At 46.1% G+C, this 23,942-nt stretch overlaps 1 protein-coding gene and 1 non-coding gene across 2 annotated transcripts in view; both read right to left on the reverse strand.

The window, feature by feature from the left end:
• Window positions 1-263: 263 nt before the first annotated feature.
• Window positions 264-23,942, reverse strand: part of CPA4 (carboxypeptidase A4) — a 34,180-nt gene continuing 10,501 nt past the window's right edge. The window contains exons 5-11 of the mRNA XM_017975657.4: window positions 23,099-23,200; window positions 21,755-21,859; window positions 20,921-21,031; window positions 16,939-17,029; window positions 13,663-13,862; window positions 12,553-12,637; window positions 264-1,571 (exon numbers count right to left, since the gene is read on the reverse strand). Of these exons, the coding sequence (XP_017831146.4) occupies window positions 1,384-1,571; window positions 12,553-12,637; window positions 13,663-13,862; window positions 16,939-17,029; window positions 20,921-21,031; window positions 21,755-21,859; window positions 23,099-23,200 (882 nt within the window). The 3' untranslated portion in view covers window positions 264-1,383. The remainder of the gene's footprint in view (window positions 1,572-12,552; window positions 12,638-13,662; window positions 13,863-16,938; window positions 17,030-20,920; window positions 21,032-21,754; window positions 21,860-23,098; window positions 23,201-23,942) is intronic.
• LOC118144018 (small nucleolar RNA U13) lies at window positions 4,966-5,071 on the reverse strand. The gene has a single exon (XR_004728486.1). It is a non-coding gene; the product is annotated as a small nucleolar RNA U13 (small nucleolar RNA).

Raw genomic sequence — 23,942 nt, forward strand, 5'->3', positions numbered from 1 at the left:
GTCAGCATCCCCTAGTTTAATCAACACGGACACTGAGACTATCAAGCTTTTGAGCTGAAAAGCTAAGAACCAGATCCGGGACCAGAGTGAAATCACCAAGGTAACGATGCCCTGGAGGCCCCTCGGCCTGATGAAGGAGGACTTCTTACGTGTCATGAGACACAGACAGGGATTAAAATCGACTTCTGACATTATAAAGAGTTGCATATTCAAAACCATGGCTTGCTTCTATTCAGGTGAAGGCAAAGAATAGGAGATGATCGTGAAACTCACATTGAATATTTATTGGCTTATAAGCACACACCAGATGCTATACAAATCCTAGGCAGGAGGATAAGATTTACAGACATGTTTGAAAAAAACAAAAACAAAACAACAACAACAAAAGGACAGATGGTACATGCTGAGGTGAAATTAAACACGAGGCATCTGCTTGATGAATTCTTGTTTTACTTAGGTACTTGTGGTCTGGGATACAAAATAGAGACACACACACACACACACACACACACGACAAGGAAACACAGAATGCCCCAGAGCCCAAATGGGACTGTGCCAGGCAGTGAGATTATCCAGGCCACAGGAGTGATTTAGGACCTGTAAGATGAGGCCTAGATCTTTGAAGTGAGTTCAAAAGACAGAGTGGATGTGAGCCCATTAGGACAGACAGGGATGATTTTGCCATCCTGCAATTTAGATTGTCACTTCACCCAGTCTTCCTGGGTGAGTAGTACCTACAGTGACACAGCTCCCTCCTACCAACCTGGTCACACTGAATAACAAAGCGAAGAGAGGGGTAAGAACTGTAGTATCTAGAAATTCTCAGCGCAGTGATGGAAAGTGGTCTTCTACGTTGCATTCAGACCTAAAAGAGGAGGGGAGGGAGGGAGAGACCTACACTCATAGCCCTACAGGATTTGCTGCTCAGAGAAAAATATTTTCCAGGAAGACTGAGAGAAATTAAAGGTAATCCTGCGTCATCTTTGAGACCCACCCAAACACAAGCGGCATCTTCTACGGCGCCACCAGAGCAAGGTCACTGGCTTGGCTAGATATGGGTGAAGCTAGAGAATCATCTCAGATGTTCTTTGGTTCTAAAAAATGAGATAGAGAGAGACATGCTGCCCAGCCAGCAGTGTGGAAGGAGAGACAGACAAAAGGCTCATCAAAGACAGCGGGACCAAAATTGAGCGGGCTGGCAGAACTGCTCCTGGCAGGGACACCGCCAGGACATGCGACTCCAGGGAGCTGGCTGGAGAGGGGCAGGCCTGTGTGCTCTACAGACCCAGAGGGCTCTGACTCACACGGGAAGGAATGAGCTCCTTTAACTGAGTGGCCTCAGTGTGGGCCACACAAATAAATGTAAACAGAGCAGGGCGTCGCCTAGTAGAGGTTGTCCCGCACGTGCTCCATAATGGTCTTCAGACCCAGCCAGGTCTCCTCTGCTGTGGGGATGATCTGGTTCGCTGGCAGGAGGAAGCCATAGGTCCCAGTATCTCTCAACTCAAATGTGAATGCAAATTTGATGCCGTTATCATAAGCCCAGTCAATGCTGCTCCCGCTAGCTGGATCTGTAAGTCAGAGGACAAAACACTCTTGAAGCCCAGTTCCCTCCCGCGTTAGATGGGAAGGGGACAAGAGCTCTGCCTGCCTGGGATTCCTTTAGGAATCCAGAGTTTGCTCCTATGACAAAATCATCAGCCTGATCCCTATGTCTCAGGCCATCTTGCATTGGCCTAAGTTGTGCACTGGTCTCAAGCCAAGAGATCTGAAACCCCCACGCCCACCTAGTTACTAACTTACTGTGTCAGTCTTGTAGGCCCCTCAAAACAAATCTCTATAGAGTGAGTATAGTAGGCAGCCTCCAAGACAGCCCCAGTGGTACTTGCATCCTAGAAGTCAAGTCTTTGTGCACCTCTCACTTACACTAATAGGGCTGACTTCACCAGTGTAACTGACAGGATGCTGCAGAAATGAAGCCGTGTGATTTTCAAAGCCAGGTTATAAAAGACACTGTGGCTTCTGCCTTGCTGTCTGTTGGATTACTCACTCTGGATAAGCCAGCTGTTGTGGTGTAAGGACATTCAAGCAGGCCTCTACAGAGGTTCATGGCAGTGAGGAACTGAGGTAGTGAATGAAAAATGCAAGCTGACATGGTTTGGCTGTGTCCCCGCCCAAATCTCACCTTGAATTGTAGCTCCCATAATTCCCATGTGTTGTGGGAGGGACCCAGTGGGATATAATTGAATCATGGGGATGGCTTCCCCCATACTGTTCTCTTGGTAATGAATAAGTCCATTGAGATCTAATGGTTTTATAAGGGGAATCCCATTCTGCTTGGGTCTCATTTGCTCTTTGCCTGCTGCCATGTAAGATGTGTCTTTCGCCTTCTGCCATGATTGTGAGGTCTCACCAGCCATGTGGAACTATGAGTCCATTAAACCTCTTTTTCTTTATAAATTACCCAGTTTCAGTATGCCTTTATTAGCAGTGTGAAAAAGGACTAATACACAAGCCTTAGGTTGACTGTGGCTCTGGAAGACATCTTGACTGCAGCCTCATGAAGGATCCTGAGTCAGAGCCATCTAGCTAAACCATTGAATTCCTGCCCTACAGAAACTAAGAAAATGTGTGTTGATTGTTTTAAGCTGCTAAGTTTTAGGATTTTTTTTTTTTTTAACATTGCAAGAGATAATGGATACAGAGGCGGGAGCACAGCCCTTGGGACTTCCCTTTGCCAAAGACTTATTAAAGGCAAGAGGCTCATTTTTCTGCTTCTTCCCAGTCAAATTCTACTAGCTCAGAAATTGCCTAAAAGTGCAAAGCATAGTTTTTTTCTTTTTTCTTTTTGAGACAAGGTCTCACTATGTCACCCAAGCCGGAGTACAGTGTCATAATCACAGCTTACTGCAGCCTTGACCTCCTAGGAGCAAATGATCCTCCCACTTCAGCCTCCCAAGTAGCTGGGACTACAGGTGCACACCACCACACCCAGCTTATTTATTTATTTATTTATAGAGATGGCGGTCTCACTATGTTGCCCAGGCTGGTCTTGAACTCCTGGACTCAAGTGTTCATCCCACCTCAGCCTCGCAAAGTGCTGGGATTAAAGGTGTGAATCCCACGCCTGGCCTAGATGATATTAAATAATAAAACAATGTCAAGCAGCTGCCATTTGTTGAGCATCTACCATGAGCCAGGCTTTATACCAGACACTTCCAAAACCAGTGAAGTAGGTTTTATTGTCCTTGTCTTACAGATGAGGAACTCCAAGCTCAGAATGGATAATTCACCTAAGGAAATACAGATGGAAAATGGCGGAGTTGCAAGCTAAACCCAGGCCCATCTGATGATAAAGCCCAGGCTCTCCTCAACCGACCTCAGATCCAGTTAGCATATTAACAAGCCTGTTTCATGGAAATATGGGTCCTTTGGCTTTCCCATGGTTCCTGTGTGATACCTGAATAGCATCTGTGATTTTTCTAGAGATGCTTCCAGTGAGACTCTGTGCTCCCTCCCTGCATGGTTCCCATAGCCTTTCTCTACCTCGAAAAAATGCTGAATGAAAAACAATGGTACCTGAAGTTTCTAGAAGTTTCTTATATGGCAAGCGCAAGCATTTCAGAACGCATCTGACATTCAGGAATGAGGGAAAAAGGCTTCTGCTGAGCAGTCAAAATGACCAAGTTTGTGAACTTCACTTTATTTGGGTCCCTGCTCAAAGTCTACCCACTCTTTAAAAAAAAAAACAAAAAAAACGGGAACACGCTATTAACACTGTTCTGTGCGCTGTATTTTTCTATTAACAATTGGGGAGTATTCCCTTTTACTGCACATAGGTCCACCTCATTCACTTAAGGGCTGCGTAGCGTTGCATTGTGTGCATGCACCAAATGCGTATTTGTCCTGCATTCTTCTGATGGTCATTTTAGATGCCTACAAGGGTTGGGGCTTAGAAAGTGATACCCCAAAGTCTGATGTTCTGACATGCTGAGAGCCTTCAAAAGCTGCCTCTGAAACAAGGTCCCTCTAATTTCTTGTTCCCCACACCCCCACCACCAAGCACAGGGAGGGACTCTCTCTCTGTCTCTGCAATTTCCTCATCTGATGGAGAAAGCATCTTTCCAAAAGAAATGCAGTTATCTTAAACACCCTCCCTAGAGTTCTCATCAAATTACCAAGAAAGACAAACCACGAGAAGAGATGAGACTGGGAATCATCACCACACCCAGATGGACTTCATCTCTTCTTCTGAGGGCAGCTCCTAGAGATTACCTGAGGGACTCTATCTGCTTAATAAGACAACCTTTGTTCCCATGCTGCTCTGCCCCTCACCTTCCTGTGATGTCTGCCTCCCACCTCCCTAGTCCATATATCTCATCCCTCCTGTATGAAGAAAAGTATACAGGCCAGGCACGGTGGCTCACACCTGTAATCCCTGCACTTTGGGAGGCCGAGGTGGGTGGATCACCTGAGGTCAGGAGTTCAAGACCAGCCTGGCCCACATGGTGAAACTCTGTCTCTACTAATAATACAAAAATTAGCTGGGATGGTGGCACATGCCTGTAATCCCAGCTACTCGGGAGGCTGAGGCAGGAGAATTGCTTGAATCCAGGAGGCAGTGAGCTCAGACTGTGCCATTGCACTCCAGCCTGGGTGACAAGAGTGAAACTTGAAGGAAAGAAGAAAGGAAAGAAGGAGGGAGGAGGGAGGGAAAAGAAAGAGAAAAAAAGGGTATACGAGCTTCTGTGCCCCATTGGGTTATCGGGTAGTCATTCTCTTGCGATTCTCCTATGCCATGAACACTAAAATAAAATTTTGTATGCCCTTCCTCCTATTGATCTACCTCTGGTCAGTTGATTTTTCAGTGAACCTTCGAAAGGCAAAGGGGAAATTTTCCCTTGGCCCTGTACACACCGTTTGTGACTACAGAAAACACTGTCATGAAGACCCTTTCTTCCTCCATGTCAGATGGGTAATGGGTAATGCATCAACATTGTAACAAGGTTGGAAGAAGGTACATGTCACACATGAGTGTGAAAACCCAATCACGCTTATGAACCACAAAAGTGCACAGAACTACTTATCCACCAGTCAGATGAACCCAAAGAACTTGTTTCCAGGCCCTTCTTGGAGCAGAACCAGTGAAGAGGAGGGAAAGGGTTGCTAGAGGCTGTTGGCCCGAAGCAGTACAAGCTACTGCTGACAGTCTGGCAGGAGGAAGGAGACATAATAACTCTGGGCACACGGTGGCTCACATCTGTAATCTCAGCACTTTGGGAGGCCAAGACAGGCAGATCACCTGAGGTCAGGAGTTCAAGACCAGCCTGGCCAACATGGTGAAATGCTGTCTCTACTAAAAATACAAAAATTGGCTGGGCATGATGGCGGGCGCCTGTAATTCCAGCTACTTAGGAGACTGAGACCGGAAAATTGCTTGAACCCGGGAGGCAGAGGTTGCAGTGAGCCAAGATCATGCTACTGCACTCCAGCCTGGGTGACAGAGCAAGACTCCATCTCAAAAAAGAAGAAGAAGAAGAAGAGGAAGAAGAAGAAGAAGAAGAAGAAGAAGAAGAAGAAGAAGAAGAAGAAGAAGCAGCAGCAGCAGCAGCAGCAGCAGCAGCAAAACAGGTTGTAACCATTTAGCAGAAGGTCCAAACAGTCCAATATGGCAGAGTAGGCCTTTAGCATCTAAGAACTAGGGTTGAGGAGTCCACTTGGCCATGAAGAAAGGGGCTTAAATCTCCTCTACACGCTCTGTTTTAGAAGGCAGAAGAGTGTAAAATCCATTTTAGAATTATTTTCCTCTAAAATGGCATGGCTGATCCAAGAAAGGTCAGCCCTTGAAAGGACAACGTCGACTCTGCGTGTACCACACACCACAACCTATGGCGCTGGCTAGAATGTTATTATACAAAGATTGATTGCTTTTTTTTGGAAAACAAGGAGGACAGACAAGGCCTATAAAGAATACGAATGATGGGCTCTTGGAAAAGGTGGAAATTGCATGTCTCCCAGACAGCCCCCGGGAGAGCTTTCCTCCTCTTCTGCAGGAGGCATCTGAGTATCTCCGGGTTTTGACAGTTTATGCTGGGGAGGAGAGAGAAGAATGTGTCTGATGCAGGAGGACAAGGCCATTATTTAAGCTGGTGTTTGACCTAAAGGCCAGGACCCTGATGACCCCCAAAGATCTTTGGAGAGAACGTCTTCAGAGGGCTCCTACCAAGTCTCTTTTAACTGTCTTTGGCCCCTCACTAAGCGCCCTAATTAAGCAGAGGATGGAGAAACTCTCCGGGTGTGTTCTCTGAAGAGTTCCCATTTAGCCACACTAATAACAAGAAACCATGAATTATTAATGGATTGTTGCTGCAATTAGCAACACAAACACCAACATCATCTGATGGCATCTGAAACAGAGATGGAGTCCAGAGGAGGGCCCAGGGGGTGGATGGAGAATCTTCCCAGAAGAGGGGGGTCTGAAGCAAAGCCAGCTGAGAGTGAGTCAAGTCGGAAGGGAGACTGAGCTACAGTGTTGAAGAGGAAAGAAACAGCAGCAAGTTTGCAGGGGTTCTGAGGGTGGATCAGCTATTGGGACACTGTGATAGAAAAGGCAAGGGGGGGAAAGAAGGGCGCGGTGGCTCACGCCTGTAATCCCAGCGCTTTGGGAAGCTGAGACAAGAGATCACTTGAGCCTGGGCAACGCTTTCTCTACCAAAAAAAATACAAAAATTAGCCAGGCGTGTTGGTGTATGCCTGTACTACCAGCTACTCAGAAAGCTGAGGTAGGAGGATCACCTGAGCCTGGGGAAGTCGAGGCTGCTGTGAGCCAAGATTGCACCACTGCACTCCAGACTGGGCAAGAGAGTAAGACCCTGTCTCAAAAAATTTAGAGGAGAAAAAAAGGAGGGTCCCATCTTAAAGGGAATGAGAGCTGCACTTCCCAGGTTTATACAGCCAGGCATCACTTCACAGTGGAGGTATGTTTTCATCATCGTGCAATGCGCTTACACAAACCTAGACGGCATAGCCTCCTACACCTAGGCTATGTGGCATAGCCAATTGCTCCTAGGCTACAAACCTGCACCGCATGTTACTGCACTGAATACTGCTGGCAGTTGTAACACAACGGTATTTGTCTATCTCAACACATCTAAACATACAAAAGCTACAGTAGGCCAGGTGCACTGCCCCATGCCTGTCATCTCAACACTTTGGGAAGCTGACAAGGGAGGATTGCTTGAGCAGATAAAGACCCCTTCAGATATTTTCTTCTCACAGTCTAAAGATATGCTCAGCCATGAGGCGCTCACCTCCATCTCATCCTCTCCCATGCAAGCCCTCCATTCAATTCTCCTTCAACCCTCTATCTCTCTTCATAAATGCTATTCCCCCAATCCCTCCACTCTTTTACCTTAAACACCATTTTCTTTTTTAGATAGAGTTTTACTCTTGTCACCCAGGCTGGAGTGCAATTGCATGATCTCAGCTCACTGCAACCTCCACCTCCTGGGTTCAAGTGATTCTCCTGCCTCAGCCTCCCAAGTAACTGGTATTACAGGCGCACACAACACCCAGCTAAAGTATCTTAGTAGAGACTGGTTTCACCATGTTGGCCAGACAGGTCTCAAACTCCTGACCTCAGGTGATCCACCCCCGCTCAGCCTCCCAAAGTGCTGGGATTACAGGTGTGAGGCAGTACGCCCAGCCTCAGCACCAATTTTAAACCCAACGAACACTCATGCTCTGATCTAATTAAAAGTTCTCTCACGATATTTCACCACCTTCTACTCACATAAAGGGAGCCCCAAATTACCTTATAAATGGCAGCACATCAAAAAACCCTCCCTCCAAGCAGGATACGCCATTATTGAGGAATAGCATGATGATACCCACTCTCTCCCACCTACAAAAGTTGTAGAGTCTGCCCCCTTGCCTTTGGGCACATCCTCCCAAGAAGCAGAATCAGTTGCCCTAATAAGAGCACTAATTCTAGCAAAAAACACACAAGTTAATATACACACCCATTCTAAATATGCCTGTAACATCATCCATTCCAATGCCCAAATTTGGAGCAAGCAGGGTATCTCACGGCTGAGAGAACTCCTATCATTAATGGAAAACTAATCTATCATCTATTAAAGGCCACTTTACTTCCAGAAAAGGTTGGAATTATTATCCATTGCAAAGGACATCAATCAGATAAGAGCTACATTTCTTTAGGGAACCATGAGGATGATTACTGGGCAAAACACATCTCAACCAATCATCCAATTCCCCACTACCTATTTCTCCTCATACGACAGATCCCTCCTTTTATCCTAAACACCAAATACAGCAACTAGTTATGGAGGGGGCACAATTCAAACCCCCATACTGGTTCATACAAAACAAATTAGTTCTACCAAACCCTGAAAAAAACAACTCTTTTATAAGATATCCACAATCTCTTCCACAGAGCCATTCCCCGCTACAGTTCTTCAGTTCCCATATACGCATAACCCCAGATATAAACGAACAGTTAAAAGCCATTTCCCATCAAAGCTCTATTTGCCAGAAAGCATCACCCCATTCCAAAACCAAACCCCCTTTCTTCTCAACCCATCAAGCCAGGGGACACCTTTCAGGACAGGACTGGCAAATTAATTTTACCCATATTCCCCTGGCAAAAAAGATTCCATTTCTTTTTGTTCTGGTTAATACCTTTTCGGAATGGATCAAGGCTTTTCTCATCTAACAAACAACCTTCTACTGTCACCTCCAAATTAATAACAGAAATCATACCCAGGTTCGGGGCGCCTCTTTTTTTTCAATCTGATAAGGGTCCTGAATTCACTTCTCAAATTACTGTAACACTTGCACAAACCCTACAATCACCTGGAAGCTGCTCATCCCCCATCGACCTCAATCTTCAGGAAAGGTCGAAAAAAATGAAGCACATTCTAAAAAACACCCTCACCAGGTACTCACCAAACACATACGAACTGGGTTACACTTTTACCTTTGGCCCTTCTAAAAATTCGGGCACTCCCACGTAAACCTCCAATGCTCAGCCCCTTTAAACTCATGTCTGAAAGACCACTTGCCCCTTTCGTTCCACCTCAAGAGTCAAGCCCCACCTCTTCTAACCCCTCTTATTTCCCCTCTTCTGCATACCATCCACCGTTTTATTTGGGAATATGCTGACAAATGCCTGCCACAACCTGTAACCGACTCTTCTAATCCCTCCCTACAGCCAGGAGACTGGGTTCTGTTAACAGACCCCAGCCCTATCCCCAGCTCCCGGCTCATCCCTCTATGGAAAGGACCTTACCAGATCATCCTCACTACGCCTACGGCAGCAAAGCTCCAGAGACTCCCCAACTGCTTTCGTGATACTCCTCTCAAGAAGGCAGGCTTCCCTTCACCATACACTCAAACAACCACATCTAAAACCCCTTCAGCCTTCTCTTGTATCTCCACATGACCCACTTCCCTTTGCCTCGCCCAAATCCCAAAAAAAAGGAAGAGAAATCCACATCAGTTGCTTATATTTCTTTCATCACTTCCTAACCAACCTTAGAGACCTTTGGTGACACCCTTACAAAATTCCCACTATACACCCTGATCAGCTCCTTACTGAACTATGGGACCTATGGCTTCAAAGAACTTTCCAGAACTTTACTCCTACGCAAATAACTTTTTTCTCCTTTTGTCTGTTTCTTTCAATATAAATTCCCTAATCCCATCAGCCTCACCAGTACAACCACTCCTCGCCGCTCTCAAACTGGAATGCTGTATAAACGTTGCATGGTTCCTCTTGCAAGCTAACTGTTCCTTTGCTCCGGAATGCTAGACGTGTTTGTGTCTGTCTTCCTCAGCTTACACAGCCCTTCCTACACCCCTGCATGACCTTTTAACAGGAAACGTAACCCTGATTTATAAACCCCCAAAAGGAGCTTCCTTTTTTTAAAAGAACTGACACCCTGGTCAGCGATCATCCCACTTCCGGGACCAATCAGGCCAACAAATTATTTCCCAAACCTATTACAACTCCCTACAACGCCTAAAGCCCCAGTGCCCACCCATTGAAGGGGCCATAACTAAACATGCCCCTCTTTTACAACGGGCCTCACTTTGCCTCTAAGGAAAATTTCCCTGTAGGGTTCTTAACACCTAACCAATGCAAATGCACTATCATTATTAAACACCCCTCTGACCATCAAACTAAGTTAACTACCAAGAATCGCCAGAAACAAACGGTGCAACCCACTGGTTTTACAGCCTCTCCCTCAATCAATGCCTCCAGCCTAACTTGTGCTGTTCCTAGCGCCCACCCTTTCCCATGGTTCACTATCAATGGCGCAACATCTGACCGCATTGTTGTGTTAAAAAAAACCAACACTTCCTATATCTCCACTATAGTGGGTGTCTCCCTGGCCTCCGCCTTGTCCATCTGGAGTAATAAACCACAAGAAAGAAAAAACACCCCATCTTTAATTCACTTGTTTTCTTTCCGTATCTCCGTCTGTACTTACAACAAAGGCTTGTTCTTTTGGTGTGGCACCAACACATATCTTTGTCTCCCCACCAACTAAACTGGTGCCTGTGCCATAGTTTATCTTTCTCCCCGCATTAAACTAATTCCTTCTACTCAACCTTTACCCGTTCTATCTGTCCAATAAGTTTTAAAAAAAGAGGGCCATCCGCGTCATTTCTCTGATGGCGGCCTTAGGTGTGCCCTCCGAATTTGGATTGGGAGCAGGCAGATTTTCCCCCTCTTTAACATACTTTAAAATTCTTTTGGCCAGGCTCAATGGCTCACGCCTGCAATCCCAGCACTTTGGGAGGCCGAGGTGGCCAGATCATAAGGTCAGAAGTTCGAGACCAGCATGGCCAAGATGGTGAAACCCTGTCTCTTCTAAAAAATACACACACACAAAAATTAGCTGGTGGTGCACGCCTGTAATTCCAGCTACTTGGGAGGCTAAGGCAGGAGGATCGCTTGAAGCTGGGAGGCAGAGGTGCATGAGCCGAGATGGAGCCATTGCATTCCAACCTGGGTGACAGGACGAGACTCCATCTCAAAAAGAAAGACAAAAACAAAAACAACTCAACAGAACTACAGGGTTCTTTAAAAAATACAGCCCAAAGCTTTATAAAAGCCCAAGACCTACTAGATTCCTTAACCAGAGTAGTCCTTCAAAATAGATGGGGAATAAATCTTACAACAGCCCAACAAGGGGGCCTCTGCCTCTCATTGGGTAAGAAATGTTGCTTCTATCTCAACCAGCTGGGCCTATTAAGAAACGCTGCTGAAAAACTTTTAAAAAGGCTGAAAAACTAAGGTAATAGCAAAACAAACAAATCAATTATTGGTTTGGAAACAAAACCGTAACACAAGTCATCCCATTCCTGGGCTCTCTTCTAATAATAAGCCTAGGACTAATGTTCTTACCCTGCCTAATCAGCCTTTTTCAAAGATGTTTAACCGACAGAATCATGGCCATCTCACAGACTACTGCCCCAAAAATATCTGCAGACAGTGTTACTCCCACAGTCAATCCAGGACCAAAAACCTCTCCATGCCCCCTCAGCAGGAAGTAGGTAAAAAGAACATGCCACCCTTTGTCCTTTTATAACTATAGGGTCTGGATCGACAGAGCAGGAGCATCACCATCTTGGGCAAACACCGCCATTTTAAGTTACCCTTGATTAAAAACCAGCCCAAAACATCAGCCCAATAGGTAATGTCAGCATGACCAGAAATATTCAAACCCTGAGATAAACCTCCCCTCTGACCAGAAATATGCCAACCCCAAGATAACCTCCCCTCTGATCAGAGATATTCCAACCTGGAATAAACTCTCCTTCACACAGAAACATTCTGAACCTGCAATAAGCTCCCCCTCCCTAAACCTTTAAACACCCCTAAACTGCAGGAGAGAAGGCTCCTGACTGAAGTCAGCCAGAAGCCCCTCTCAGGTTTACTCCCAGAATAAATCTGTCTTTGACTGTTAAACCGTGTTTCATCTTTCTTTCCTCTTTCTCTAATTCTTACAAGAAGAAGGCTTGTGCAGAAAAACTCCCACTTATAGTAACCATCAGATCTCATGAGACTTACTCACTATCATGAGAACAGCACAGGAAAGACCTGCCCCCATGATTCAATTACCTCCCACAACATGTGGGAATTCAAGATGAGATTTGGGTGGGGACAGAGCCAAACCATATCAGATGGGTCTTGCTATGTTGCCCAGGCTCAATGTTTGTTCATCTCCTATAGGAAGGTGAGGGAGTCTCCCCCAACTCCACTACCACCATCAGTTTACCAACTGAAAGGTAGGTTTCTTTTGAAAATGGAAGGGTGGGCATGAGGAATTTTTGAAATGATGTTGAAGAGGATTGCATGCAGCAGCTGTCACCACACAGGCGTGATGTAGTTCAGTCTATTATTAACAACAAAAACAATCTGATGACAAATAGGAAGTCTAACTCGCAGCTCTCCTCCTACTCTGTTTTGAGTCTCCTCTCAAAGTGCTTCCTAAATAACTAATAAATACAGGGAGTACTTACAGACAGTAGTGCAGGTGGGACCCACTTGGTACTCAGTGCCCGACATGGAAGCCAGAGCTTTGGCTGCACGCCTCGCCAGCTTGTCCTGGGAAGGGGGAATCCGTGGAATGAGAAAGACTAGATCCTGAAGCTTGACCTTCCTCAGCTGCTCTGCTCAGGGATGGTTTGGAAGATTCTCAGCCCCTCCCCTGATTTCCTTTCTGGTTCCCTCTTTCACCTTCACTGAGACCCAAGGCCCAACTATAAACTGAGGGAGGTGCATGGTTCCTTCAACTCCTTCTCCCACCACACCCCCAGTTCTTGACTCCCAGTTTGGGGAAGGAGGTGAGGAAGGAAGGGGCAGCCTGTGTGTTATGTACTCAGACTGGAAGAGATGGGGGATCTGGGGCTGCTTACTGACCCACTAGGAATCTAGTAAAGGCACCACCCTCTTCACCTGTCCTGAGGAGGGGGACGTCACACACAGGGACATGAAGGAAAGCCAAGTATGTTCTAGAGAAGGCTCTCAAAGAGTCAGGTGTGGCAGAGTGGAGAAGGAGGAGGAACTCCACAGGTGGATGATCCCTGTGTAAAGTGCCTGCCTGAGAGGCCTCGTGGGGGTGGGGGAGCAGAATCTAGCCCCAACTTTGCCATGAGCCCAGGAGGGGCTGCATCTGCCCAAGGTTTAAGAGCTGGCTGTGGGCCTGGGTAGCTACCTGCAGTCACCCTACAGACGCCAGCCCTGCTCCTGATGGCCCACGTTCTGGATGAGATACAGGGCACCCCAGGCTGTGGCCTTCACCCTCCTTGAACTCTTCCTTCACTAGAGTGAGGAGCTTTCCCCTTGCCCACCCGGGTGCCACCCACAGTCCTTGGCAAGCACTGGGTCCGTAATACATTGCAGTCAGAAAAACAAGGTAGAAGGAAGGCAAGGGTGGGCATGGTTCTGGGAACTCATAGCAGACACAGCAGATGACGGCATATCCCACAGGGCAGGGAGAGAAGACTGGGCCTTCAATGAAACACGCTCAGGCTCCTGGATCTTCCCTATAAAGCTGCAGAGCTACCGCCTTAGCAGCACCAGAAGGGTCAGGAGGGCCCCGGGCTGGGTGGCAGGCAGCTGTGACTCACCAGCTCCTCAGCATCAGAGGCCTTTTTGGCTGTGTACCCATACGGATACATCAGCAGCTGCGAGTAGCTGTGCAGGTCGATGAAGCACTTGAAATTCCCATGTTTTTGGATGAAATCTACCACCGATTTCACCTCCACTTCCGAATTGGCATGGGTTCCATGGTACACTTCGGAGCAAGGGTTGTCGCTGGCTCCCATTCCTGTTGGGGTCAGCCCAAGCAGAAACGTTAACTCATAGTCTAAGAACACAGAAGCGCAAGACACTCAACCCAGAGGAGGGGCCAAAGGTATTGGCAACAGACAGGCCACGGCGAGGCAGCCCTGAGCACTAATCCACGGTGGGCATGGACTGCAGAGAAGGTCCGGAAGAGGGAGGGTTGGGAGTTGGGTCTGCTACAGCTGAGGAGAAAAACTGTAGAGTTGACCCTGCATTGTACCAAAGGGAGTTGTCATAAATAATTAATATCACCCTCGAGAATGAGTTGTAATTAATAAGTAGTCTAGATAATTAATATGAATACCAATAAATAATGAAAATGACTCAATTTATTCTGGTGTCAACTTATTCTCTTGGTTCAGATCTTAAAGGCCAAGTGTGTCAGAAATAATCAATTGTTGTGGCTAAAATCTCTTGATTATTTGACAGGTATTTAGAAACACTGCCTTCTGTATTACTTCATAATGTAGCTCCCTCAGGTTTCTGGGGGGGGGGGTGGTGCACACATGCCTGTGTGTGTCTGTGTGTGTGTATGAGTGCGACTGAAACCACCCCAGTGGTGGAAATATCTAACTTAACTTTGAAACCCTGAGTTTCAAAGTTTCGTTTTTCCCACAGTCATTTTTTTCCCCCAGTGGTTTTTGTGGCATTTCCATACAAGTAAAAGAAGTACATTAAAAGCAAACCATCAGGGCCAGGCGCAGTGGCTCATGCCTGTAATCCCAGCACTTTGAGAGGCTGAGATGGGAGGATCTCTTAACCCAGGAGTTCAAGACCAGCCTGAGCAACATGGCAAAACCCCATCTCCACAAAAAAACACAAAAATTAGCCAGGCATTGTGTCGTGTGCCTATAATCTCAGCTACTCAGGAGGCTGATGTGGGAGGATCGCTTGAACCCAGGATTTCAAGGCTGCAGTGAGCCGTGATCACACCACTGCACTCCAGCCTGGATGACTAAGCATGAGCCTGGATGACAAAGCAAAGCACAACCCTGTCTCACCAAAATAACCCATCAGTACAGCCGAGGAACAGTGAAAGAGAACGGTCTAGATTTGGAATTGGAAGGTGAGTTGAGATCAGCACTCTGATCACCCACGTCATCTTGAGATTGTCTCTGAGCTTCAACCATCTCATTTCAGATCACAAAATTCACTCGCTAGGCGAGAAGAATAAATACGATAAATACCGGAAGGTACTTGTACACAGTCAGCACTTTTGCGGAGGGTGGTTTTTAAATCGCTGGCACTCAGAGCCCAGGTCTGCTAATTCTCTTTTCCTTTCCGTGACAGCCAGCTGCTAAGGTTGATATCTAAGCGTACTGGAGTGGGATTTTCATAGCACAGTCTTGCCTGTTGGGGTGACAGTGCTAATTGCTCCCTGTGAGGTGCTGCCAGGAGTCCCTCTGCCCACTCACAACTTGCCCAGGCAGGGCTGGTAAGGTCAGGGATAAGGAAGGCTTCCCGTTTCGTATATCTAAGAGGAGGTGTTTTAAAAATATTAGTGTAGATTGCAATCTCAATGTAATGATGCTCTGTCTCACCATTCTCTCGGGAGGACAGACATTACTATCATTCCCTTTCAAAGTAAAAAATAATACATTTTAAAAAACAACAAATGGCCAGGCGCAGTGGCTCACATCTGTAATCCCAGCACTTTGGGAGGCCTAGGCAGGTGGATTGCGAGGCCAAGAGATCAAGACCATCCTAGCCAACATGGTGAAACCTCATCTCTACTAAAAAATATAAAAATTAGCTGGGTGTGGTGGCGCCTGCTTGTAGTCCCAGCTACTCAGGAGGCTGAGGTGGGCGAATGGCTTGAACTCAGGAGGTGGAGGTTGCAGTGAGCGGAGATCCTACCACTGCACTCCAGCCTGGCACCTGGCAACAGAGCAAGACTCTGTCTCAAAAAAAAAAAAAACTTCCCAGGTGCAGTGGCTCACGCCTGTAATCCCAGCACTTTGGGAAGCTGAGGCAGGAGGGCAACCTGAGGTCAAGAGTTTGAGACCAGCCTGGCCAACATGGAGAAACTCTGTCTTTACTAAAAATACAAAAATTAGCTGGGCGTGGTGGCCTACATCTGTAATTCCAGCTACTCAGGAGGCTGAGGCAGGAGAATCAATTGAACCTGGGAGGCAGAGGGTGCAGTGAAAGTGAGCTGAGATCCCCCACTGCACTCTAGCCTGTGGAACAAGACTTTGTCTCAAAAACAAAAAAAAAAGGCTGGGCTCAGTGGCTCACATCTGTAATCTCTGGCCTCTTTGGGAGGCCAAGGTGGGTGGATCACGAGGTCAGGAGATTGAGACCATCCTGCCAACATGGTGAAAACCCATCTTTACTAAAAAAAAAAAAAAAATACAGGCCAGGCACGGTGGCTCACACCTATAATCCCAGCACTTTGGGAGGTCGAGGTGGGTGGATCACAAGGTCAAGAGATCGAGACCATCCTGGTCAACATGGTGAAACCCCGTCTCTACTAAAAATACAAAAATTAGCTGGGCATGGTGGTGCACGCCTGTAGTCCCAGCTACTCGGGAGGCTGAGGCAGGAGAATTGCTTGAACCCAGAAGGCAGAGGTTGCGGTGAGCCAAGATCGTGCCATTGCACTCCAGTCTGGGTAACAACAGCGAAACTCCGTCTCAAAAAAAAATACAAAAATTAGCCAGGCATGGTGGCATGTGCCTGTAATCTCTAAGCAGAGACAACATGCTTGTTAGCTATCCCATCGCAGGCTGGGTCATTAGGTCTGAACCATGTATCTCAGCTACTCAGGAGGCCAAGGCAGGAGAATCACTTGAACCCAGGAGGCAGAGATTGCAATGAGCCGAGATCACACCACTGCACTCCAGCCTGGGCAACAGAGCAAGATTCCATCTCAAAAAAAAAAAAAAACCAACAACAAACAAAACACTAAGTCGGAGCCTAAGGAATGCGCCTCAGTCTCTCAGTGACTCAGCAATGAAAACAGAGTAGAAACGGGCTCCATCCCGGCCAGCTCAGAGCACGGGTAGACCAGACTAGCCCAGGGAAGCAGGATTTGAGAACTGTCTCCCCACACCTACCTGCAAAACTAGCGTTCCAGTTTCTATTTGGGTCAGTACCAACGCAGGGACTTCCAGGATTTAGGGACCGCGTCTTCCTCCATAATCGATTCTGGAAAAGCCACCAGGGAGGGGACAAACAACCTGAGGCAGATCAGAGCACCGAAGAGAGCTAGGGTGGAGATGACACACGGCCAGGGCAGGCTGCTTGCAGTTCTGCTGGGAGGGCCTTGGGGCTCCAGTCCTCACTGACTGAGCAGTCATCTCTCCTCCTGCAGACCGAGGAGTGTTTCCCCTTCTGGCTCTAAGAGAAGGACTTCTTCCAAATGTACTGATGAGACCCTTATATGCTAGAACCAGTCAGATACCGCCTGAATCCACTGAACAATTTTTTGGCTTTGGCAGAAGTGGAACAAATGGACACTGTAAACCTCGATGATAACGGATGTAACTGGATGTGCACAGCCCCTGTTTCTTGCTAGCCTAAAAAACACTCCTGAATCCAATCAGGCTCTAGACCTAGCAATTGGTCAATAGGAAATACAGGGGATAAGGGAACAGACTAAATGACACAACAAAGAAGCCATCAGCCAAATTCGGAATGTGAGACACTGTATACAGGACAAATTCTCCCCTAAATGAGTGACACTTTTTAAAGGTCTCTGTGGTGCTGTTGTAGAATAAAAGAGACCACAGAGACACAGCACCAAACACATGTGTAGACCTTGTGGGGTTCCCACTTGAACAAATTGACTCTTAAAAGACTTTTTTGGGGGAGACAGAATCTTGTTCTGTCACTGAGGCTGGAGTACAGTAGTGCAATCTCAGCTCACTACAACCTCTGCCTCCCAGGTTCAAGTGATTCTCCTGCCTCAGCCTCCCAAGTAGCTGGAATTACAGACATGCACCGCCACACCTGGCTAATTTTTGCATTTTTTTTTTTTTTAGAGGGAAAAAGAGAAAAAGAAGGGGAAAAAAAGAAAAAGAGGGAAAAAGGAATATTACTTCATTCCTAAAATGGGTTTCAATAATGGACGATCAATAAAGTGGTTAATGCATATTTTATGTGTTTAAAATGGAGACCTCTATTGTGTTTATTTGTTCTGGCTCTGAGTTCAAGTCCTGGATATCGTTATCAATTTGTTGTCTCATTGAATCTAAATCTCATTATGTGTCTTATGTATCTGGGTGTTAAGATCTCTTATTGTTACATTAATCCTTTTACCCTTGCATCCTTGTAGCTTTGAAATCTATTTTATTAAGTGTGAGAATTGCAACTCCTGCTTTTTATTTATTTCTTTATTTTTGCTCTCCATTTGGTTGGTGAGTTTTTTTCCATCCCCTTGTTTTGAGTCTTTGTATATCTTTAGATATATCGTTAGATTTTGTGGATAATGTATATTTTGTGTGTTTAAAATGGAGAGCTCTATTGAGTTTATTTGTTCTGGATCTTAGTTCCAGTCCCGGATATCGTTATCAATTTTCTGTCTCGTTGAATCTAAATCTCATTATGGGTCTTATGTATCTGGGCGTTAAGATCTCTTATTATTACATTAATCCTTTTACCCTTGCAGCTTTGAAATCTATTTTGTCAAATGTGAAAATTGCAACTCCTGCTTTTTATTTATTTATTTTTGCTCTCCATTTGGATGGTACTTTTTTTTTTTCCAACCCTTTATTTTGAGTCTATGTATATCTTTGGATATACCGCTGGATTTTGTCTGTATCTTGTGATTGGGAGATTTGGTCGATTTAAATTTAGGGTTGCTGCCATTTGATATTAACTGGCTATTTTGTCCTTTCGTTGATAAAAATTCTTCTTTATGTTAATGCTCTTTACTTTTTGGTGTATTTTTAGAAAGGGTCATACTGGTTGTTCCTTTCTGTGTATAATGCTTCTTTTAGAAGTTCTTGTAAAGCAGGCCTGGTGGTAATAAAATCTCTGAGTACTTGCTTGTTCCTAAAAGATTTTATTTTTCCTTCAAATGTAAAGCTTAAATTGGCAGGATATGAAATTCTGGGCTGAAAGTTCTGTTGATTAAGTATATTGAATATTGGCCCCCACTCTCTTCTAGCTTGTAGGGTTTATGTTGAGAGATCTGCTGTAAGCCTAATAGGCTTACCTTTATGGGTAACTTGATCTTTCTCTCTGGCTGCCCTTAATATTTTCTCCTTCGTTTCGATCTTGGTGAATCTAACGATTATGTGCCTTGGGGTTGGTCTTCTTGAGGAATATCTTTGTGGTGTTCTCTGTATTGCCTGGGGTTGAATAGTGTCCTGCTTTGCTAAATTAGGAAAATTTTCCTGGATAATGTCCTGGAGAGTATTTTCCAGCTTGAATTCATTCTCTCCGTCACATTCAGGTACACCAATCAAGCGTATATTAGGTCTTTTCACATAGTCCCATATTGCTTGGAGACTTTGCTCATTCCTTTTTATCCTTTTTTCTCTATTCTTGTCTTGTCGTTTTGTTTCATTAAGTTGGTCTTCGACCTCTGATACCCTTTCTTCTGCTTGATCCATTCGGCTGTTTAAGCTTGTACATATTTCACTAAGTTCTCGTGTTGTATTTTTCAACTCCATAAGTTCATTTGTATTCCTCTCTATATTGTCTATTCTTTTCAACATTTCATCTAATCTTTTTTCCAAGTTCTTAGTTTCTTTACATTGGGTTAGAACAAGTTCCTTTAACTCCCAGAAGTTTCTTATCATCCACCTTTTAAAGCCTACTTCAGATAATGGAACACAGTCCTTTTCCATCAGGGCTTGTTCCGTTACCGATGAGTCCTTTTCCATCAGGGCTTGTTCCGTTACTGATGAGTCCTTTTCCATCAGGGCTTGTTCGGTTGCTGATGAGTCCTTTTCCATCAGGGCTTGTTCTGTTACTGATGAGTCCTTTTCCATCAGGGCTTGTTCGGTTGCTAATGAGTCCTTTTCCATCAGGGCTTGTTCCGTTGCTGATGGGTTCTGATTTTGAGTATACTCGGCCTTCTGAGGCTGTTTTTTTCCCTTCATTGTAGATGAACCGCCTTTCTAATTAGGTTTCTGAGTCGACGTCCGACTTATTGATTCCCAGTGCTGGGATCCGAGCAACCCACTGTGGCGGCCTAAATAGCAGTGGTAAGACTGATGGTGCTCTTCTGCCCGGGAATCTCTGGTCTGGCTTCCCTCTTGAGTCCGCAACAAGCGGCTCTGAGTTCCCAGAGCTCCAAACTCCGGTCAGTAGGGGAAGCGGTCCCGTTGGCTCTGCATGAAGAGCTGCTGCGCCGAGACGCCGGCAAAACCGCTGCGGCGGCCACAAGAGTCGCGCTGGCAATCCGTGGGGCTCCTCCACTGGGAATCGGCTGATCGGTGAGTGACGAAAATTCGTCTAAAAGTGTGGCGTCGTCTCGTTCTCTGGGCTTTCACTGGGAGCTACAATCCTGAGCTGTTAGTGGTCAGCCATCTTGGATCTTAATTTTTGCATTTTTAAAAGAGACGGGGTTTCACCATGTTGGCCAGTCTTGTCTCGATCGAACTCCTGACCTCAGGTGATCTGCCTGCCTCAGCCTCCATTTTAAAGATAATTGTGAGTGTCAGATGATGTTAAAGAACCTCTGTTAATCCTTTAAAGGTGATAGGAGCACCATGGGGTTTTTTTACGGTGCTTTTTTTTTTATCATCAGTTAGAGATGCATACCAAAGTAATTTGAAGTGAAGTAACATAATGTGTTGATTTGCTTTAAATACGTCAGGAAAAACGTGTGGGAGGGTAAGAGATGAAAAGAGGATTGGTGAAATGTTGGTAATTGTTAAGATTCATGATGGGGGTTCATTAGACAATTTTCTCTAAGAAAAAATATCCCTTGGTGATTCTCAGCTCTGAGCATGACTAGAAAATGAAATCTCAAGGAAGCTCATAATGTGCACATTTGTGGAAATCCTCTCCAAGGTCAGACAATTAGTTCCTGGCAAAGCAAGGAATTCAACAATCTCCAAGCCCGGCCCACTTGGGACTACTCACTTGAGTCTGAGTATACACATATCCATCAGGATTGGCTACAGGCAACAAGAAAATATCCATTTTCTCCAAGATGGAGGTGATAGCTGGATCCCTCTGGTAATCAGATGCAATCTAAGCAGAGACAACATGCTTGTTAGCTATCCCATCGCAGGCTGGGTCATTAGGTCTGAGCCATGTATCTTCCCAAGATGCCTGGCAACCAGCTAGAATGGATGCTCCTCGAACAGCATCTACCCTCAAAAGCCTCCCTACCACCCTCAGAGGCTCAGCTCTCTGCACAGCCCTCTGAGCCCTTCAAAGCCTGGAGAGGCATGGCTGCTTGGGGACATGGCTGTTGATGACATCAACGGCAGTGAGTCCTGGGGCGCATGCTTTATTCCTTCCTTCCAGGAGGAGGGAATCACACATCATCATAGTTTCTAGGAATTTGAACCTCCAATGAAGAGGGAGGGAAGATGTGTTCTCCACATGCACCCTTCCTCCACTCCCAGCAGCCTTCCCAGGAGATGGAGATGGCGTGAGGTCCCCAAGGGCCTATGGGGCCTTGTCTGGGTGTTGCTTTGCTCCCTTTCTGGGGGGTGGACTGTGCTCAGAGGCTCAGGCCCACTTCTACTGCATATCAGCTTGCTCACCACCACGAACACACTCAATCATTTGGCCTCAGTGAGGTGACCAAGGGGCTTTGACCATTTGCTTCTCCAATCTGAAAGGGCCCCCAGCCAAGTGGGTCTTAGCAGAGCACCCTCCCACCTCATGCCCCAGACCCAGCCACGTGGTATGCTTCAGGGCACCCCAGGCCCATCAGCATTCTTGGCTAATACCAGGTGATATGACCTTCCTTGCCGTCCAGATTGCAGTGGCCTGGGAGATCCACTCTCGGGAATGGATGCCTGCATTCAGCCAAATGGCCGGCCGCTGCACGCCTTCCTCTGTGCTGAACTGCAGAAGGGAGAAGAAGCTCAAAAATGACCTGCCTGCCCGCACCTCCGCTCCCTTCTCCTCTCCCCAGCTCTCTCCCATTTATTTAATTCATTTAAGATAATTCAGGGACCAAATGTTCCTAAGGGCACCATCTATTTATTGAGTTTATCCGTGACCAGGAAGCTTAATTGGTTGGCTGCGGGGCCAAGTGCAGCTCCAGGCAGCCCGAATCTCTCCAGCATTCACAGCAAATGGAAGAGGAAACCATCGTTACCGTGGATTATGATGCCGGTGCCATTAGAGATAATGTTATGTCTCTTGAAAGACCTCAAATGGTGTCCCAACAGCCAGAGACAAAAGGGTACACGAACCAGGCTGTTTTGGTCGATACGATAAATGAATTTGGTTTAAAATTAAAAGGGAGGCTCGCTATAGCTCTTTGTAAATGACAGTCATGAATCCTGGCTCCTGCCTCTGCCATAGTGTTGGGCCCCCTTGGGTGAGAGCTTGATGCTAATGAAGCCAGGGTCTCCATCAGATTGGCAAATTATTTAAATGTAATTATTCTAGAGCAACCAGCTCCGCAGCAGGTCTTCTCCCCACTGGTCACTTGCCTGGTGCTATAAGCCTGAGTTCTTTGGAACTTATATGAAGCTAAGGGTTTGGCAGATTCTTAGCACCATCAGTTGTTCCATGGGTTATATGCCCAAATGCCTTCTTATTCATTCAGCTGGATTATTTATGTAATTTATGTCATGATCCTAGTTCTCTACCTCTTTTAGACCTGAATCTGTTAGATATATTTGGAAATGAGGTTTTGTACAGCCAAGGATCAGAAGCTGGGCTTAAAATTACACCAACCCTCAAATTTGCTTCCTAGCTTGATTTTCCAATAAGTATCCCCTGAAATCAGAATAGAAGTCTCTGGCCCATCCCAACTTGTCCTGCTATTTACAGAGGTGAGAATGAAAGCAAAAGACTCTGTCCCACCTGAGAGCTTTCTGGAATACTAATCGCCTCCCTCTGATCCTGTCTTTCAGCCAAAACTTGGAATGGGATGCATTCCTTCTAACACTCCCCGCATTAGACAAAAGCAGGGGACTCTGTCAGACCAAGTTCCACCTAGGTACAATGTGTCCCGACCTCGTGTTCCTCCCTGAAGTCAAGGAGTGCAAAAAGCTGCCCTTTTCAGAGGTCTGAGGCTTGGGTCCTGGATATGGGGACCCAGGAGACCCTTCCAAGTGCACGTGGCCTCACCTTCAGTACATACATCGGCCGGTTTTCAAACGAATGTCCAATCTTCACCCTGCTAGCCAGGTCGGGAAAGTCTGAGGCAATGTTGTCCATCTCATGGTAAATCTGAAACATGAAACAGTGAGGCCAGGGACATTTTAAAAATCTGCTTAGCTCTGGCTGGGTATCTGCAAACTTTACCTGTCCGGTCTTAATTACCTCTTCCAGTACCCTGATCTTGGAGTTGACCATATTATCAGCATGAATATCCTGATTATGGCCGGGCGCAGTGGCTCATGCCTGTAATCCAAGCACTTTGGAGGCCAAGGCGGGCGGATCACCTGAGGTCGGGAGTTCAAAACCAGCCTGACCAACATGGTGAAACCCCGTCTTTATTTAAAATAAATAAATAAATAAAATCCTGATTATGAGAACTGCTTGAGGAGTCCTTTTCTACAGTTTTCTAGAGAGTAGCACACTTTATTTGTTCACAAAATCGTACTCCACTTAACTAGGTAGAGAGACTTTTCCAGATATTACCCTAAAAGGGTGTCCTTTTGCTCCGTGCTAGACTGGACAGTGAAAGACAAGAGGCCAGACGCAGTGGCTCATGCCTGTAGTCCTAGCACTTTGGGAAACTGAGGCAAGAGGATTGCTTGAGGCCAGGAGTTTGAGACCAGTCTGGGCAACGTAGTGAGACCCTATCTAACATTCAAAACCAAAAATTATTCATGAAAAATACAGAAGAGGGAAAAAAGAAAGAAATTTAAGAATATAATAAAATAAAATAAAAACAAGCCAAGTGCGGTGGCTCGTGCCTATAATCCCAGAACTTTGGGAGGCCAAGATGGGAGAAGCACTTGAGCCC

Source organism: Callithrix jacchus, chromosome 11, assembly GCF_049354715.1.
Source record: "Callithrix jacchus isolate 240 chromosome 11, calJac240_pri, whole genome shotgun sequence".
Taxonomy (NCBI): domain Eukaryota; kingdom Metazoa; phylum Chordata; class Mammalia; order Primates; family Cebidae; genus Callithrix; species Callithrix jacchus.